The 19,046-nt window shown below is 39.6% G+C and overlaps 1 protein-coding gene across 1 annotated transcript; it reads left to right on the top strand.

Annotated features, from left to right (window-relative positions):
- The first annotated feature begins 5,812 nt into the window (after window positions 1-5,812).
- mtmr9 (myotubularin related protein 9) lies at window positions 5,813-18,773 on the top strand. The gene is made up of 11 exons (XM_073493202.1): window positions 5,813-5,856; window positions 6,254-6,448; window positions 7,405-7,513; window positions 8,513-8,638; window positions 8,738-8,911; window positions 9,034-9,251; window positions 9,391-9,552; window positions 9,705-9,846; window positions 10,074-10,294; window positions 10,743-10,894; window positions 16,020-18,773. Exons 2-11 carry the CDS (start codon window positions 6,267-6,269, stop codon window positions 16,181-16,183), a joined length of 1,650 nt encoding a protein of 549 aa, XP_073349303.1. The 5' UTR covers window positions 5,813-5,856; window positions 6,254-6,266; the 3' UTR covers window positions 16,184-18,773.
- The last annotated feature ends 273 nt before the right edge of the window (window positions 18,774-19,046 follow it).

Genomic DNA, 19,046 nt, shown 5'->3' with positions numbered 1-19,046 from the left:
GTTTAATGCAGCCAAGGCCTCACAGCAATAAAAACAATCAAATCACGGGACATCCACTCAAATTATAAAGCACTTTCTTAACCAATTTGTCACGAATCGTTTTACAGGGCAGCAAACGGGCATTAGTCATTTTAAACAAAACAAAAGCAAATCGCAGGCCTAACATGAGCGTGTGTGTGCATGTGTGTGTGTGTGTGTGTGTGGGTGGGGATTAAAGATTACAAGGCAGGAGTTGCAAGAAGAACTCAGAGGTCCCTCGAGGAAGAGATCACGATGAAGGTTGCTCAGGGTGGCGTAGGCTAAATAAATCAGACTCAGTGTGTGTGTGTGTGTGTGTGTGTGTGTGTGTGTGTGTGTGTGTGTGTGTGTGGATGGAGCACTGATTATTTCCAGTCAGCTGTACTCGATGTTCAGGTGGAGCAAAAACCATGATGCGTTGTGGACGAGCCTGTGTCATGTCTCACTTCACACTCTTTAAACTAGTAAAAGTAGCAATAAGAAGCTGATAATGACAAGTTTATGAGAGGTTTTCCTAGCTTGAGTGAGTATCCCTGCTGCTGAGGTTTACCAACGTGTTTAGGCCATTATGCCATTCAAACACTTGGCACAACACAATGAAATGTGATGTTTGTGTTGGTGAAAGCAAGCAATCTGATCGATTTGTACGCGCTCGCTTTCATGTTGGTGGATTTTACAGCGAGGAGAAGAGGTTTCTAATTCTAGAAACAAGGTTTCAGTTTACATGACGTACAAATCTCATCAGGGAGCCAGAAATGTGTAGCTATTCATCCACGAGTGACACAAAAAAATTACGACACATCCTGTTTTTAATCTAATGATGAGTTAGTAATGAGAGTCAGTGCCAGTGACCAGGGTTTTTTTTTGGGGGGGGGGGGTTTACTCTACAAATATATCCCAATACAGTTACTGATCACCTGTTAAAAGATGTGGTCAGTAATGTACTCCAAGTATCACAATATTAAAGTAATGTAACTTGATAACTTTCACTACTTTTTGAAGAAAAAAGACATGAAAAAGATGACTTTTATTTCCTCTAAATTGTGTATTCGGTTTCACTCGAGACCAGAGTGATGTTGTGTTTATTATTATTATTATTTTAACATTTTAATCCTGTTAATAATCTCCTAATCCACACAGTTTTACCGAGTTGGTTACCAAACTACCACGCAACCAAACCAAGACACGGTGTAACAAGAGAAAGAAAGAAAGAAAGAAAGAAAGAAAGAAAGAAAGAAAGAAAGAAAGAAAGAAAGAAAACGGCTCTCACAACGTTTTCAATTTTGATGAAAACTAATTGGGAACCCATTACAAGGTTTACAGCAGTACATGTGGCTCGTGCTACATGCAATAAATAATGCAAAGAATGTAATTAGTGATGAATCCTTCAAGAGCTTTTACATTTTTTCCCTGTTTTCCCTCTGAGGAGCAGGGTGATGTAGCTGTGGTCAGCGGCCAGCCTTATTTATTTATTTATTATTTCCTAAATGATGTCTTAACTAACTTAACTAACATGCATTATTTGTGTCTGTGTTTCCCTTTAACTGTGTCTAATGTTTCATCCTAAGGCTATCCACATGGTTGTTTTTGGCCGCACACTCTCTGAGGCGCACTGTGCTTCCACATGAAATGAAATGTCCTACATAATTAAAGAGTCTCTTGTTTGCTAAATGTGAACGTCTCAATGCAAAGCCCCTTCATGCGACAGAGACATGACCGGGCAAATCTGGTCAAGCAGTAACTGAAATTTACAAAAACAGAAGAAGGAGGAGGAGAAGAAGAAGAAGAAGAAGAAGAAGAAGAAGAAGAAGGAGAAGGAGAAGGAGAAGACGAAGGAGAAGAAGAAGAGGAAGAAGAAGAAGAAGAAGAAGAAGGAGATGGAGAAGAAGGAGAAGTAGAAGAAGAAGGAGAAGAAGAAGAAGAAGAAGAAGAAGAAGAAGAAGAAGAAGAAGAAGAAGAAGAAGAAGAAGAAGAGGGAGAGAAGAAGAATCAATGGTGTGGCATCTTAAAAAATCTGAACTAAAACAATGAAAAAACAAAATTTTGGGCAAATGTATTGTTTTGACAGATCGAGAATAGCCTCTCCCAAATGTCTCATGGAGCTTACACAACATATTTTGGTATTAGACTCTGCACCCACGTTTAAGTCATCATTATCCGTCGTGACAGACTGCTCTGATTCACTGGACATGCCCACAATAACGAAACAACATCACATGGCAGAACAAACAGCAAACAAACCAGGCAGAACAGAAGGTTGGATGAGACATTGTCTTCACTAGAAACTGAAAAAAAAACAAAAAAAACAGCTGACTGAGTAATGGTGTAGGTGTTGGTGCAAACTGTTAGTCCCTAAAATTTTGGCAGAAGATGTTTGTTACGTCCCCGTACAACGTTCCAAAAGGCGAAGAACTCATCGATAAACTTGAAAGTCTGCGTGACGCAAGCGAGCGTTCAGCATTTGGCAGTCATCACCCAGGTCTCTGAATGTTCTTTTAATATAAATGTAGTTAGTGTTTGACAAGTGTATTAATATGATTCCTCCAAGGCAGAGTGAGCAAAGTGTGTTTCATCAAGTGTTATCTCTTTTAACATTCAGCTGCTGCCATGAAAGTGAACATTTTATTACTGAGCCTTTTACAGCAGATGCTAAAATAAATCATCCCCTCCTGCACCAACACATTTGTCTATGCGTCCTGTTAAATAAAACATAGAGGTTGTGTTACTCTGTTGTACCCTGCGTATTGCTGTGTAGTGAATATTTGCTTTGAAAGCCATTTTTTATCCACCCATCTTCTTTTTAAGAAAGCCATAGCGAAGCATCTTTTCCTAAGCGGAAGGGCAGTTATTTGGTTTGTAAAGCAACGCTGGCTCTCACATTCAATTGAGCCCCGGCGTCTATACATGCGTTCCCTATGATGTGGGCTGGAAAGGGTACAAGTAAAAACCATCTATTGTGAAGCCCAGACAGGCTGCAACTGAAGCAAATACTGCTCTGACTTGCAATACATCACAAGTGCACACACACACACACGCACACACACTGTCCTGACAAAGATGTGTCTAAAGCAAACAAGCCTTCACCAAACTATCTGCTCCTCCTCTTCTTCTTCTTCTTCTTCTTCTTCTTCTTCTTCTTCTTCTTCTTCTCTCTTCAAAAGTGTTCACCTCTTTAGGGAGTCTCCAATTGGAGGAGGTGCTTTAAGATCGCAGCAGGAAGACCTCATCGCTGTCCCGAAAACTGAAGACAAAATCCTCAGGCAACAGCTTTTTCCTCGCACATCCCCTCTCTTTAGAATAAACTCCCAGCTGCTATCAGGAGAGCTTATGATCTCTCAATCTAGACTCAAATTGTTTTTTATCATCTCTATTCTAAGGGTGTGCAAAGCCTTCTGTTTCACTTGAGATTAAACAAGAAATGACTCGAGTGTTTATGATGCAGGAGTTTGTAGTTTATGCTTGATCAGTTTGCTCGCAGTGTTAGGATCCCGCATGATTCTCTACTGTGGTCAGTGGTGGAAGAAGAATTCAGATCCTTTACTGATGATACCACAAACACAAAGTCCTGCATTTAAAATGTGACTTAAAGAAGTAAGTATAATGAGGAAAATGTACTTTAAGTAATGAAAGTAAAAGTACTCAATGCAGAAAAATAGCCCCTGGGACCGTTTGACCGTTATCATATCATCATTAGATGATTATTACTCATACATTCATACAAAAAACAGGGTTTCATTGTTGTAGCTGGTTGAAGTGGAGCTCATTTTGAACTTTTTTTGAATAAGACTGATTATTTTAATTATGGATTAATCTGCTGATTATTTTCTTGATTAATTGTTTGGGAAAAATTCTGAAAAAAAAAAAAAAATAGTGAGAAATGTCAACCAAGTTACCAAGATCCTGCAGTGACCCCTTCACAACACTTGTTTAACACCTTTTTACCTGATTCCTTTTCCTTGTGTGACCTTCTCATCTTATATGTTTTATTCCATGTTTCTATCTTACATGTTTTCATGTGTTTTTTTTTTTTTTTTTGTATTTTCAAGCACATTGGGTCTACATCTGTCGTATGAAATGTGCTAGATCAATAAACGTGACTCAACTTCTCCAATCAATGGTCCAATCCTCAAAAATACATTAAAAATATGAAGCTGATTAAATGGAAAAGCAGAGAATCCTCACTTTAGGGGAGCTGGAATCATGAAAAATGATTTATCGATTATCAAAATAGTTCATTAAATCGACTACTTGTACAACTTCATGTGTTTTGTATGCAAAAATTTTAACTATAAAGGTAATTATTAATATAAGGGCTCAAATAATTGGAGCTAAACATACAAGATATCCCTCTGAGATGCTGTGGAGTAAAAGTATAAAGTGGAATGAGTAGATCAAGTTAAGTACAAGTACCTCCAATCTGAGCCCAAGTACACTACATGAGTAAATGTACTTAGTTACATTAAATCACTATGAGCTTTCTTTACATGTGGTTCCACCTCCCTCCTGTCTCATGTGTATCAGCAGCCTCCATCTCCACCTCCATCTCCACCCACTGACCTCCCCCTCACTGAACTCATTTCATTCCTGGACGCTTTGTTCATTTTACTGAAACTACCAGTTTTTCGTGTGGCTCCTCTGCCATCCAAAGAGGGATGGGTCCCTGTTTGGATTCCCTCTCCTGAGCTTTCTTCCTTTTTTTCTCCCTTATGTTGATCTGCCATGGCTTGTTAGTCTGGTAATACTGTATATACTCTATAGATGTGAACTTACTTTTTTTCCCTTGTGTTGGATTCACAGGTCACTGTCGCCGGGTAGACAGTCTGACTGACCAACCAGGAGCTTTTAAAACGCCTTGTCCGTCTGAGGAGTTTGCGTTGAGTCTGGGACCTGACTCATCATACAGTTTGTTACCAGAATAACATACATACAATCCTTAACCTAGACTACACAATCATGTTTCTCATGAATGAATGTACCTTCCTTATTGAATTATGGAACCATGCTGTTCAGTCTTTCAACACCACAAATCTCTAAAAATCTTTCAATGTCACCACCTAGTGTCTCTTTTGGATATTGTTAGATGTTTCATGCAGCTGGAGATCAAAAGATGGTTAATGGAGGAGCCCAAAAAATAAAAGCAGCCCCACATTGAAACAGTTTGTCTTTGGTTGGCATGAAAATCATATTTCTGTACCACTGAGACCCTGTATCCTTATTTAGGTTAACATGTTTGGCAGTGCAGTGGCTTCACTCATGCCTCACAAAAAATGGGTTCAGTTCTGTTTCAGTATCTGTTTGGCTTTCACTGTAAATGGTCATGACTGTTTCCATACTTTAATCCCCATCAATGACCTCACTTGTTATGTTGTAGCCTACTAAAAATGTTAAAGGGAAACCCTATCATAAAATAGGACGAATAGGCTATTTACTTTTGATGAAGTAGATTTCTGAATTGACAAAGGACCCAGTGAAAAATGTAAAGTCTTCAGCTCTTTAATGTAAGTCCAGTGGATGGTTTTATTTTGGATGAATTAGATGAACCTACATTTTACATACACTCAAATTTCATTTTACTATATATTCACATCATTTTCTGTCCTACTGACTCCCCTAGTTGAAGATTTAAAAAACTCCGGATGCATTTAACTTCAGTGTTAATTTTAAAGATCATTGGAAAGCACTGAGCACATTTTTGTTTTCCTTTTTAAAGAAGAATTTGTGAAACCTGCTATGCAAATTGTGCGGAACTAAAGTTCACAAGTCCGTTGTTTCCAGTCGGTGTGTTTTTGTGAACGCACCGCTCTCGCCCAACAAGAAATTAAACGTAAAGATAACCAGGTAATTGTATGATACATCATTTAGGAATCAATTAAAATCATACATTTTCGTTCTGTACATTTACAGCATGTATGATGTCAACATTTTGACGCAAATATAAAAATGACGGGAAATTTAAACGGTCTGTCACGATTAGCTAGCAAGCTAAAGTTAGCCACTTCATTTCCTGAAACAAGCTAACTTAAGCTAGCTGTCAGATAAAGCTGGTTTTATTGGTTTAATGTTAATTTACATCGACCGGCACAGTATTATGTATTGAAAAGCGGAGGAGCAGGGCTTGAGTTAGCCTGTCTTAACGTAAGCTAATCAGTCTCGTTGTTCATTTGCTGTGAAGAAAAAAAAAACCCACACCCTCATCATTTCTCTCCCCTGTATCTGGGCTTTTTTTTTTCTTCAGGTCGGGTCTGGTCATGGAGTTCGCAGAGTTGATAAAGACACCCAGGGTGGACGGGGTCGTCCTACATCGGCCTTTCATGCCCACCGTGGAGGGGACGCTGTGTTTGACAGGTCATCACCTGATTCTGTCCTCTAGACAGGACAACACAGAGGAGCTGTGGCTGCTCCACTCAAACATTGACTCCATAGAGAAGAGGTGATGAGCTTCTTGTCATTCACTGTTGTGGGGATTTTAAACCAATATCTTTTATTGGTTTTTTATCCTTTGCCCTAAAATGTCAAGTTATACCTTCATTAGTTGCACTAAGACACTGACACAAAAATGGAGATTGTGCTGTGTGTTTTGGCATTGTGTGATTTCTTATTATAAATCTCGTTATGAAAATAGAGGCGGATCAGCCGTTACTCCTGTGATTGTATGCACCAGATCTCAGTATTTCACTGCCATTCTTCTCTGTAGTGCTCAAGCTTTACATTTACAGTTGGAGAGAGGATGTGAAACTGCTGTGGCTGGAAGTCTGACTGTGTGCTGACACTACAGTGTCTCCCACAGGTTGAGAAATGATTTTGTGTGGTTTAGAAGGGCGGGGAGCTGTAAACAGCACTGAGGATTAAACATCAGCTTTAAAGAGAATTACGACAAACTAATGATGCACATTAATGCACTATCCTGGTAATTCGCCTTCTTAATAGGTACATCCTGCTGCATTTTCATGCAGACTTTTGGAAAATAAGGAAGAATAAACTCATAAAACAAAGTGTAAGGACGAATGTGTTTGGGTGGAATTGTAGCCATGCTGTTAACAACTTTTAAATTGCCCCTCGGGGACAAATAAAGTGTTTTGAATTAAATTGAATTGAATTGAACTCCCCAGGATCATAGGAAATGTGTGGTGAGATTACATATATCCCAGTGTTCATGAAACTGCTTGTGATTTGTTCAGCTTTCTGTATGGATTCATTACCATTTTGAACATTTTGATTATTAATGTTGTATTAATGTTGCTGAGAGTAGTGGCATATTCTCAACCTCTCAAACGCAAGAGCATTCTTGCTGCAAGGCAAGAGTTCCTGCCATGAGTCTTTGTGTCTTTCTCGTGACAGTCACTCTGTCTGTTGTGATTTACAATTAAATAAAATCTTCTCTTTCAGATTTGTGGGCTCTCTGGGAAGCGTCATAGTCAAATGCAAAGACCTGAGAGTGATCCAGCTCGACATTCCTGGTATGGAGGAGTGTCTCAACATTGCCAGCTCTATCGAGGTAAAAAAAAGTGCCTAGTTCTCTATTGAACACCCATCTTAGAGCTAAATTATATTTGGGGATTTTTAGCAAACCATGGAATGTGTAGCATCGCTGCAGTGTGTTTTATAATGTAATATTTATATTTGCATTTCATAACAATTATGCTGTACAACACATGATGTGTTTAGGTTACCAGTTATTATTTTTTGTCTTTTCCTGACTGTAGTCAATTATATTTGATTTGTTGACCGGATCTTGTGCAAAAAAATGTTGTGGGGCTCCTATGATGTCCTTCATTAAACACCCAATCCCCAGAAACCACACAAAATGGTGTGATTTAAGGGTTGATTGGAGTAGCCAAAAAGTTACTATCTCACTGCTGTGAAAAGTTCAACTTAATTGCCCAACTTAGCACTTTTTTTGCCTCCAACACAAACACTGGACATTTTTGAAGTTCATCTTAGTGACATAACTATTAGTCAAAAAGTCCTGGGAGCTGAACTGCATTCCTTTACAATGGCCAGGAGCCAAACTGCGTTGTTGGCTTAACTTAGAAGCAGCTGAAGGAGTATGAATAATAGCTGGGATCTAAACCTTCAGCTGCTCCAACCCTAAAAACTCAGACTTACCCAAACCTAAGGTCTTAAAAATTGATTAGATCAGATTGATTGGATTGTAAAGTTATTTGTAATTATCACACTGTAATAAAACTTTAAAACGAAACCAACATGGAACCACTAATCTACAGTCAGCATGTTGCAAAGTGGTCTATGGGCCAGCGTTGTGTCTTCTCTCATCCAAAAAATAGCTACTTCTAGAATGTGTTTCTGTTATAGTTACTTTTAGCTAATATGGGTAAGTGAACATTCCTATGGATGGAAATAGGTCTTAAATTGCATTAATAAAGGTCTTAAAATGGTCTTAAATTGAATTTGTTGAAACCTGTCGTCCTATTTCTACTGTCATCTGAAATTCTACATTGTTATTAACAAATACCTACTCTTTATGCCTCTCTAGGCTCTGTCCACACTTGATTTAGTCTCCCTGATGTACCCTTTCTTCTACCGGCCCATGTTTGAAGTCATAGAAGATGGCTGGAATTCATTTCTTCCAGAGGATGCCTTTAAAGATTTGGAGTCCATGGTATGGACGTGATTAGCGATAAAATCTCAACCTTTTCTCAGCCTTCTGGTGCACATGCTGAACACTCCTCTTTTAACGTGTCCACATCTCCTTTATCAGACAGATGAATGGAGACTGAGTGAAGTCAACAAGGACTTTAGTGTGTGTCCATCCTACCCTCCTCTAGTGGCAGTGCCCAAAGACGTTGATGATGACACACTGAGGAAAGCAGCTACCTTCCGCCACAGTGGCCGTTTTCCAGTACTCAGCTATTACCACAAGAAAAATGGCATGGTGAGCACCTGGGAAATGGAGTCTATGATTCTGTTTCAACATATTCTCATCATCATAATATACTGTAACACTGTCCATCAGCGTGGACATAGAGTGTTTATTTTAATCACTTCTTCTTTCAGGTGATGATGCGAGCAGGGCAGCCATTGACAGGCACCAACGGGCGACGGTGTAAGGAAGACGAGAAACTGATCAACGCCACCCTGCGGCCAGGCAAGCGTGGCTACATCATCGACACACGCACTATTAATGTCGCCCAGCAGGCCAAAGCTCGAGGTGGAGGATTCGAGTCTGAGGCTAACTACCCCCAGTGGAGGAGGATCCACAAGGCGATTGAAAGGTGAGCGGTCACTGAGGGCATCAGTGGCTTTTTTGATATTTATTTTTTATTATTAAGACTCTTTGGATGGAATGTGATTCAATATATATGAACTATTCAGGCATTTCCTTCAGTGTTGTGACAAATCTGTCGTTTCCAGGTCTAATGTGCTTCAGGAGAGTCTGATAAAGCTCGTCGAGGCGTGTAATGACCAGTCGCACAGTATGGACCGCTGGTTAAGCAAGCTAGAGGCTTCCAGCTGGCAGACTCATGTCAAGGAGATCCTTACCACCGCCTGCCTGGCTGCGCAGTGTATCGACAGGTCAGGGAACAAAGTTTGCCTGTTATACTAATCTTGGACCAATAAATATGAATAATAAAAGCAATACCTTCATGAATGAGAAAACAGTATTCAGGATTGAATCAGACATATAGAGTAGCAGGTGACAAACTGTAATCATGTGTGTGTCTCAGGGAGGGGGCGTCAGTGCTGGTTCACGGTACAGAGGGGACAGACTCCACCCTGCAGGTGACCTCCTTGGCTCAGATCATCCTTGATCCGGCCTGCAGGACCATCAGAGGCTTCCAGGGACTGGTAGAGCGAGAGTGGCTCCAGGTGAGCTCTCTGACCTTTGAAGCGCTGCCCATAGCTTTTTCATCTTTTTGATACAATGGACGACTGAGAACGCTTTATTTCTAAATTTTGTTATTTAAATTTGACGTATCACATCCCATTAGTGATGTTTGTAAACCTGTCCATACAGGTATCATAAGCATTTCAATGCCATGATTGATACGTGCTTTGCTCATGACCCATCTCACCTCTTTGATCTTCTGTCTCAGGCGGGTCACCCATTCCGCCAGCGCTGCGCCCAGTCAGCCTACTCCAACAGCAAACCTCGCCAAGAGGCCCCCGTCTTCCTGCTCTTCTTGGACTGCGTGTGGCAGATCCTTCGGCAGTTTCCATGCTCCTTTGAATTCAGCGAGAGCTTCCTGGTGCTGCTTTTCGAACATGCCTATGCTTCTCAGTTTGGCACCTTCTTGGGCAACACTACAGCTGAGAGGTAAGTCTGCTGAGGTTGGTCTACCAGCCGTATGCTTTGTTTGCATTCATCTATAATACCCAGTGTCATGTACAGTTGCATAATCGAATGGAAAGTAATACAATATCCATACAATACAGTGTTTATAAATGTTAAATTGCAATGTATAGGCCATTAGTGTGGTAATGTTCCATTCATGACATTGATGTAAAGAGTTACATCACGCAAACAGTATTTCATGGAGCCTTTACTTCACATCCCTGAGCTACTGGCCACTAAGCGGCTTTACTCAAACAGTTGTGGATTAGGTGACTTTCCCAAAGTCAATTCTAAAGTTTTCGTTGAGGGAAAAGGAGGAGTCTATTCACAACAACACCAATGCCAACAACCAGGGATGTGTCATTGTGCAGGTTACACAACCACTTTGACAAACTGTTATTTTTTGTTAACCCGCTTATCTTTTCCATAGAGCCAAACTGTCCCTGCCTGAGAAGACTGTGTCCCTGTGGTCGTGGGTGAATCGACCCCAAGAACTGGAGCGCCTGACCAACCCACTGTTCGAGGCCAACAGTCTCGTGATCTGGCCCTCTGTGGCCCCTCAGAGTCTGCTGCTGTGGGAAGGTGAGAAACACAGAAGACATACAGCTGAGATCATATACATTAGGTGACACAAAAAAGTTCTGTCTTCTGGAGAGATGTCAGTGTTAGTCCATTTAGTTTGTAACTCCCTGCAATAAACCGCCGTCTCTCACTACTAAATATCATTTGTAAAGCATACATTTGTGTAAACCTTGTTGGCAATACCTTGAAAAAAGACTAAACAAAAGCAAACTTGCGCAGTTTTTCGACTAAAAAAAGTTGATACGGATCAGAATTATTCCATAATATCACAGATAATTGATAGATGAGCAGACCTAGAAGTAAAAATACCTACAAAGGTTTAAAACAGAAACTAGCAGCAACTTAAGAAGGTTTTAAAACAGGTTTAAGAACTAAGTGGAGCTTTTAAGGGTTCTCATTCTCATCATAAACCTATTGCTGAATGTCCTACTTAGGTACATTTTTATCTTTTAGAGGGATGTGTAAATCACTATATGCTCTATATTTGTGCCAGGCTGGGAGCAGGCCAAACAGCTGATGGTGACTAATAGTTTTGGTTTATCATTGGAATGATCCTTGAAACCAAAAAAACCCTAATTAACTTAATTACCAGTGCCTCAAACATTTGTCAGCAATGGCTGGGAAGAGCTTTGCCAGGTCTTGGTCATGGTCTCATCTGTGATTAGATTTTTGCTCAGACAGATACTCTGAAATGTCGCCAGAAGAGGGCGCCATTGATTTCACCATTTTGACTGGCGATAAACTGAGTGACCCTGTAAACCTCTAGTACATTCCCCACATACATAAATGACTTGACATTTTTACAGAAACGTGCAGTGAATCGTAACAACAACAACAGAAATACTCTGTTTATATTGTAATAATACTATTAATACTACAATACTACAATGTATTGTATTGATAATATTTAAAATACAAACATAGCATGATATAATAAAATAATGAACACATACATTTTCAAATTTGATATTTACTTTTAGCATTTACTCACCTTTCTCGGTCGTGACGCCCACCTCTGATAACCCGCCTTATGAAACGTGTCACATGAAGAGGTCAAACTCTGCACGTGGCCGCTTAGCTCATATGGCGTCTTTTTTTCCCTCGCATTTGACTTTTGGCATCTTTGCATTTTCAGCATTGCTCACACTGCTTCTCAGGTGTCTCCATGACGTGTTTGGCATACATGACTAATTATAGGCTACACAGAAGGTATCCTCGCTGACCCCTACTAGTGACCGTTTACTATGAGGTAGCTGTTAGCATGTGCATGCTAGTCTTAGTCCTGTGGCACGCTTTTAAACTTGTCTCACATAGTTCATTTTTGAATTTTCCGGCTTAAAATTGCACGAGAAGATATCGGTTTGGATGAATTGATAGCAGATGTCAGAATGTTACACAGTTCTTCCACCTTACTATAGTTTCAAAGCACCAAATGGTTGTAAACAACATGAGCAGTGAGACAGTGATGGTTCCATAATGATTAAGTAAAGCTGTGTGGGTGAAAAGGATGCATACTGCTGTTTTATCGCTCAGCAGCCTCTCGCAGGAACAGCATGAGATGTCTTTTCTAAGCAGAGCTACTCTCCATTATTATTTCGATTGTTTTCTTGGGACATATGGTCATTGTAAATCTAGAATTACTTGGAATTCAATGGATATCCACTGCTGGAAACAAGTTTCCCATTCATTTATTGTATTTTTGAATGTAAAATTACTTAATTTAATGCAAGGAATATGTTAAATAAATCAAAATCGGCTGTTTTCTAATGTCTATGTTTCAAGAAGCTAGGTTTGCGATGTTTTTTCCTAGCGTGAGTGCAGTTACTTTCTATAATTGCGGGTTCAATGATTGCAAAAAAGTTCCAGGGGAATCTGCCCTCATATGCTTGACTGTTGCATCAGCTCAAAGCACACACCATTCATAAAAGAAGTATGGGGGAAGGGGTCTAGACACATCAGGGGTCAGTAGGTTCAGGCGATCACGTGTGCGGGGCCTCTTTTCCTGCCTAAAGCCTCAGAGCCACACCCTCATTCTATATGAAGTGGATTGTATAAGAACTACTGAAGCATGCGAAATGCAACAGACATCCTGCCCACGCTACTCTTTTGTAGAGCATGACGCACATCCCACTGAAAAGACCCAGCAGTAGTCCACATCTGTACGTTCCTGAAGGCTTCAACTAGGCAGGTCTCTTCAGAAGGAATTTAGAAGATAAATATGACAATGATAAGAGGGCATGACACAAGTTGCTGTGTCATCTGTCTAGAGTTGCAATTACGTTTGCACTATTTTACATGGAAAAGACGGATAAAGAGTGAGAAATTGAATCCCCCTGTGGCATTGATTTGTCATAAAACCTGCGTTTTAAAACCAGATACAAGCCCAGAGAATCGCTTCCACAAAAGCATCCATGCAAGGGAGCATTTCTGCTTGCGTGCACAAATGCGGTCCCTCGACCACATGGCTTTGATGAGCATGAGCTGTGACAAGCACTCACAACTCCTCAACACTCATAAGCTCACTCATGAAAGTGATAACAATAGTAGTAATCTATATAAGTAATGACTGCTTTGCTGCGCTCCGATTAATCGGCCACCTATCATTATCGGCTAATATTTCATCTGAAAGCTTTGTTCGGTCGTCTCCATGAAAGCCAATCAGAAGAGCCGAGCATGTGAGCGTGCTAGGCAGTTTTTCTATGCTCAGCTAAAATGCCATAGTACTGCAAGGCTCAAGACTAAACAGCGTGCTTAATGTGCTTAAGCAGAACAGACTATCACTTAGAAAGTTAACTGAAGTGACTACTGACTACGTGTCGCTGACCATAATGGAGCGTGTCTTCTCATGCTGTTACCATTGTAATCGCTCTCTTCACAGTGCTATGTCAGCACTAGTTATAATCACTGTCTGGTGACTCGAGAAAGGAAAATATGAAGATTTTGAAATATTCCAGCAGTACTGGTCCATCTATTCCCTCGGGCACAAACGACTTACTGGCAGGAATTTTTGCATATGTTGTGCTGGTTAAACCAAGAGGGCCCTGCAAATCTGTGTTGAGCTAGTCAGCTGTTAGCAACCGATGATCAGCAGTGTGTTTGGCAAAGGGAGCTAACAGCTTACTGAGTGAATAGATTACAGCACTTTATGGTTCACTTTCTCTACGTTTATAGTAAATAAATGTACTAAAGTACTTCAGCTGAGTACACTTTGGAGGGAACACGTACTCTGAGTTTAGAGCATCAGACACTTATATATATGTTATATATTACTGTCAGAGAGGAAAGTAACCAGATACAAGCAGTGACCAGGTGGTGGAGTTGTGGCTTCACGGCACAAAGACGTCTACTAAGGTCCAAGAATTTTTTTCCCAGATTCTGTGTTACTAAATTCTGTGTCCTATTGATTTTATCTTAATTCTTGACAAATCCTGCGCAGTATGCCTTTAAGATTAAGCTGCAATTTACTATTACCTAATATTTACTGTGTAGTCCAGGGACAAAGATGCTTAAATCCTGTCATAAAGGGACACGGTCACACATCATCTCCTGCTCCCATTTTTATAAAATGTGGTCCATACAGAAAAGTATTTCAATCCCACTAACCTGGAATTAAAAACTAGAACGGCCACTATTTCTAAGTTAGAGGCACAAAAGTTAAATATGTTATTCTAACATGAATTTAAAGTATATTTCCTGTCAATTTACTGTAGTGCAGCAAAACTAAAATCATCTACCCCAATGTAGATAAATAACAAGAGAAAATAACTGCTACCTCAATAATGAGTGACACATGGATGTACAGTAGATCCATTTTGCGCCAAACTTACTTTCATTATGACCGACCTTATCAGTTCCTTCCTGTCATGCAGCACATCTCTGTGGTCATACTTGAGTTTCCAGTGTATCAGTCCCACAAGGTCATCTTCCAAAATCCCCCACCCACCATCATAGAGCAAGTGAAAGGTTGGCATCTGCACACATGGTCACTGGTTTGTTTTTCAACACTGTCATATGCTTACTGGCGTCACATTCAGCCTCAAGAACCTTTGTTTATTGCTCTCGGTGCTGATACTTAATCAGAAAAACTCCTTCCAATACATTGATCCAGTTATTCCATCGCTACTGTTCTTTTCTACATTTTTTTGCCTTAATTAGATAATTTAGGCAGGAAACAAGGGGGGAGAGACGGTTCGCCACACCGGTAGCGTTCGTGATGATGAATTCTAGACACCATGAGGTTGACATTTGTGGTTATAAGTATCTCAACAATTATAGAATGGATTGCCCTTCATGTTCCCTTCATGTTCCCTTCATGTTCCCCTTAGTAGAGGCATTCATGTTCCCCTCAGGTTGAACTCCTAACATAACCTTGGCTTATGACCAAAACTAACAGGGTTGTCATAATTCAGATTTTGGATAATTGAATTCTGAGGCATTGTCAGTGATTGTCGGAGATGTTGAGTTTATTTTCTTTTTCAGAGATCCTTTATTGACTTCTTTGAGTAGAGGGTTTACTCTGGACAGATTTGAGAAACTGAACTTTGTAACAAACTAAATCTTTCTAAATCTTTTGTTATTTAATCTTGAATCACTAAAGGGTGCTGTTTTTGTCGAACTCTGGAATCTTTATTTTTGGTGAATATTATTTTAACTTGCCTAACCTGCAAAAACCCACCAGGATCTTTTTTAAACAGGATTTTGTAAACGTAACGGCCAGTTGTAAGGGGATAAAACCAATGATTTGCCTATATTTACAAATACAGATGTCGGTCTAACAAATGCATAGCTGTCAGTGCTTAAAACAACTGGAAAGTCAAATTGAATCGTGGATTTGGAGAATCATAACACCCCTGTTGTATTATATTCTCTGTGTTTAATGTTGGTTAACAAATGTTAGTATGCAAACATGCCTAACTGTGATATTGAATACCTGCTAAACATTTGCATGTTAGTACTGTGACTGAACATTTTAGCATGCTGACATTTAGCTCAAAGCACAGCTGAGCCTCTAGCAGGGCTGTACACTCTAATTTAGAGCTTAATAGTAATAAGAGAAACCACTTCCTTGTAATAGGTGTTATTCCTTTTAGATTACTGAAAGTGCTCGCCTTCTTTTCTGTTACAGGTGTGTTCCTTCGCTGGAACCGTTCCTCCAAGTGTTTGGATGAGGCCTACGAGGAAATGGTTCATATAATTGAATACAACAAGGAGCTTCAGAACAAAGTAAACAGCCTGCGCAGGCAGCTGGCCCAACTGGAAACTGAAGACCCTCTGCTGCAGACGCCATAGAGAGGAAGAGAGAGAGAGAGAGGAAGAGAGAGAGAGAGCAAGATGGAAGACAGAGGTAGAAAATGTGAAAATATAACAAGCCCGCTTTTAGACTTCGATTAGGTTTAAAGTTTCTTTTCTGTTCTTGTTTGAAAAGATAAAATACAGGTATAATTTTGGATCTTGTACTTGATTGTTGTTACATTTTGGTTTGCTGGACTGATGAAAAATTGAACTGGAATGGCCCAAAAAGTCAACCTCTCTCTGACTTTGCATTCGTGGACTGACAGTGTGCTCTGCCACCTTACATACAAATGAAACATTTTGACATTTTTGGCACATTTTACCATTTTGTGTCATTTAAACTAAGCAGGAGTGAAAGATTCAGAAACCAAAAAACAAGACAGTTATTTCTCACATTGCAGATAAAAGCCAAACACTCATAATCTCAAAGTCCTTTAATATATTAAAATAATTGGCAACAGTTTAGATAGTTAATCATTTCAATGGTTTTTAAACATTTGCTGGTTCCATTCCAAAATGTGAGAATTTGCTGCTTTTCTGAGAAATTCAAATGGGCTGTCTTTGGACATTTCATGGACTGAAGGATTAATTGATTAATCGAAATGATAATCGTCGGATTAAATGATAACTTGCATCCTCGCTCTAATACGCATGCAGACCTCTGTGTACAGAAACAGCTGCTCATTTCCTTAAACGATGCTTTGGCTCGTCAACTGATTTCACAGTTGCTAAGCCTCGTCAAACCCCCGCGTCTCACACACTTGCTGACTCTCATTTACATACACAGATATCTAAAAAAATTCAGTGAGTGATGTGTGGTAATAGATTTCTATGATATTTCTTTCACGTTTGTGGGCATTAATCTTGTTCAGGAGGGAATGTTGGTTAATTTACTACAGGGTACACTTTTGCACCAAACATCCCGCTGAATGTATATGCCACTGAAGCACTGCAGAGTAACTATGGCAACATATAGGGTGCTATAAGGCAGCATGTGACTGTGCTGCACATTGAGATGATATAATAAGCGTAGGTAGCCTAGGTCAGCACCTACTGTACTGTACAATGAGAGGACGGGGAGGCTTATTTAATAAGGATCTGACCAAAATATCCCGATTTATGTGTGTCTATGAAATCATTACTTGACATTACAGTGAGTAGCATCACAGGAGGTATGGACAAGGACTTATTTAACACAATGTCATAAAGTGTTCGTGTCTTATCAGCTTGCTTCGTCAATAGTATCTTTATGTTACAATAGAAAACTAGTCGAATATGTTTTGAGTGTATGATACAGAAAAAAGAGGGATGATGAGGGTCTTGTTGCCACAGTAACGGAAGCCATGTCGGTCATAGGATAATTAGCAAGACTTTACAGAGTTTAACACATAGGTTTGTCTTCTTAACAAGTGAAAATGTTAATTTGAGATGATCACTTTAGAGACCAATTTATATTTTGGTAATTAAAGTTATATTATAATTGTTGTGTTGAAGTACATTTATTAAACAAATCGCTTATCTTCTGATTTGTAGTTAAAAATTCAGAACTAATGCACTTTGTGTGAAAGGCATATACAATATCAGACACATACTCCGCTAATTGTAATTCTCGCTCGCCCGCTGTCGCCATATTAGACAATAAATGTATTCATATTCAATGTAAAAACAAGCTAATACATCCCAACTAATGTAAGTTCAAACTCTCCGGCTTAGGTTCAGGTAACCACGACATTGTGTTACAGGAACATTGACACCAACCCAATCTAAGTCCAAGACCAGTTGAACCGCATAAGACATTGTTGGTGTTTCTTCTAAACCTTAATTGCACTTGTCACTAAGAGCTCGGGGAACACATGTAGAACAATATGACCTGAATTCTATTCTCTGAACATAGTGACATTACAGCTCGTCTTTTAATGCTGTCCATAGGTGAAGGCAGCTTCCATTAGTATTATACTATAAGAGAGCTTCATGCTGCACTTTACAAAGGCCATTCTGGGGTAAAATTGAATCCACTGTTCATCCTGGGCCAGTTTTCTTTGTTTTGCCAGTATGTAAAAATGCATTTCTCTGCTTGTTTCAGTGTCATCTTCATACTTTTTTTGCTTCAAGAATGATGTAATAACCACACTAAACTGAACTGATTACAGTCACTACATTAAACTGATTGATAAAGGGAAAGGTAGTTATCGCCGCACTGTATACATTTTTACTCTTGCCAAAAAAGGCACCTTACCTACCGTTGCTTTGCCTGTGCATGAATGGAACAATGAGTTCAATAAAGGTAATGGTGTGATTTACAACTGTACAAATTTCCTACGCTTGCATTATGCATAATGTCTTTAATGATCATTGCTTTGTCAAAGTCAGCAAAACTCTAAATGATTATCAGCACTGTGGACGAACAATGCTTTTGTCTGTTGTACTTATCAGCTTCGTGCAATGCCTTACTGCTGAAGAGTTCAAAGTAAACATTTCAGTTCTTTTATCTTTTATGATCAGATGTCTGTAAAAATTATTATGTTCAAAAGATTAAATGTTTTTTTTAAGTTTTCAAGCCATTAAAAATTAAAGCACAACAGATGTTCGACTTTGTTATTATCATAGAGGTTTGTGTTCTTACACCAACAGGGAAAAATACCAATTCCAGCGCTCCCAGTGACGGCTTATATTAAAAACACTTGAAGAAATGAAAGCGCTGCCTCAAGAAAAAGAGAGGAGACGTGCAAGTGCGGTGAAGTAGAGAGAAGGGAGGGGACAGGAAGTTGGCTGAAACGACATCGACGCTTACAGCAGCTTTAACGCAACAGGTTGGCCTGCCAGATGTGTGGTCAGTCTTGTGAAATATTTTGTTAAAAGA

Source organism: Pagrus major, chromosome 22 (assembly GCF_040436345.1).
Source record: "Pagrus major chromosome 22, Pma_NU_1.0".
Lineage (NCBI taxonomy): Eukaryota > Metazoa > Chordata > Actinopteri > Spariformes > Sparidae > Pagrus > Pagrus major.
This window is presented reverse-complemented; position numbering and strand designations above follow the sequence as displayed.

Excerpts from the sequence above, each read along its gene's own strand:
- mtmr9 (XM_073493202.1), top strand. The coding sequence starts at position 6,267 with ATGGAGTTCGCAGAGTTGATAAAGACACCCAGGGTGGACGGGGTCGTC. Across the intron at positions 8,639-8,737 it reads TTAAAGATTTGGAGTCCATG|ACAGATGAATGGAGACTGAG; the intron begins GTATGGACGTGA and ends CTCCTTTATCAG. Across the intron at positions 9,847-10,073 it reads TAGAGCGAGAGTGGCTCCAG|GCGGGTCACCCATTCCGCCA; the intron begins GTGAGCTCTCTG and ends CTTCTGTCTCAG.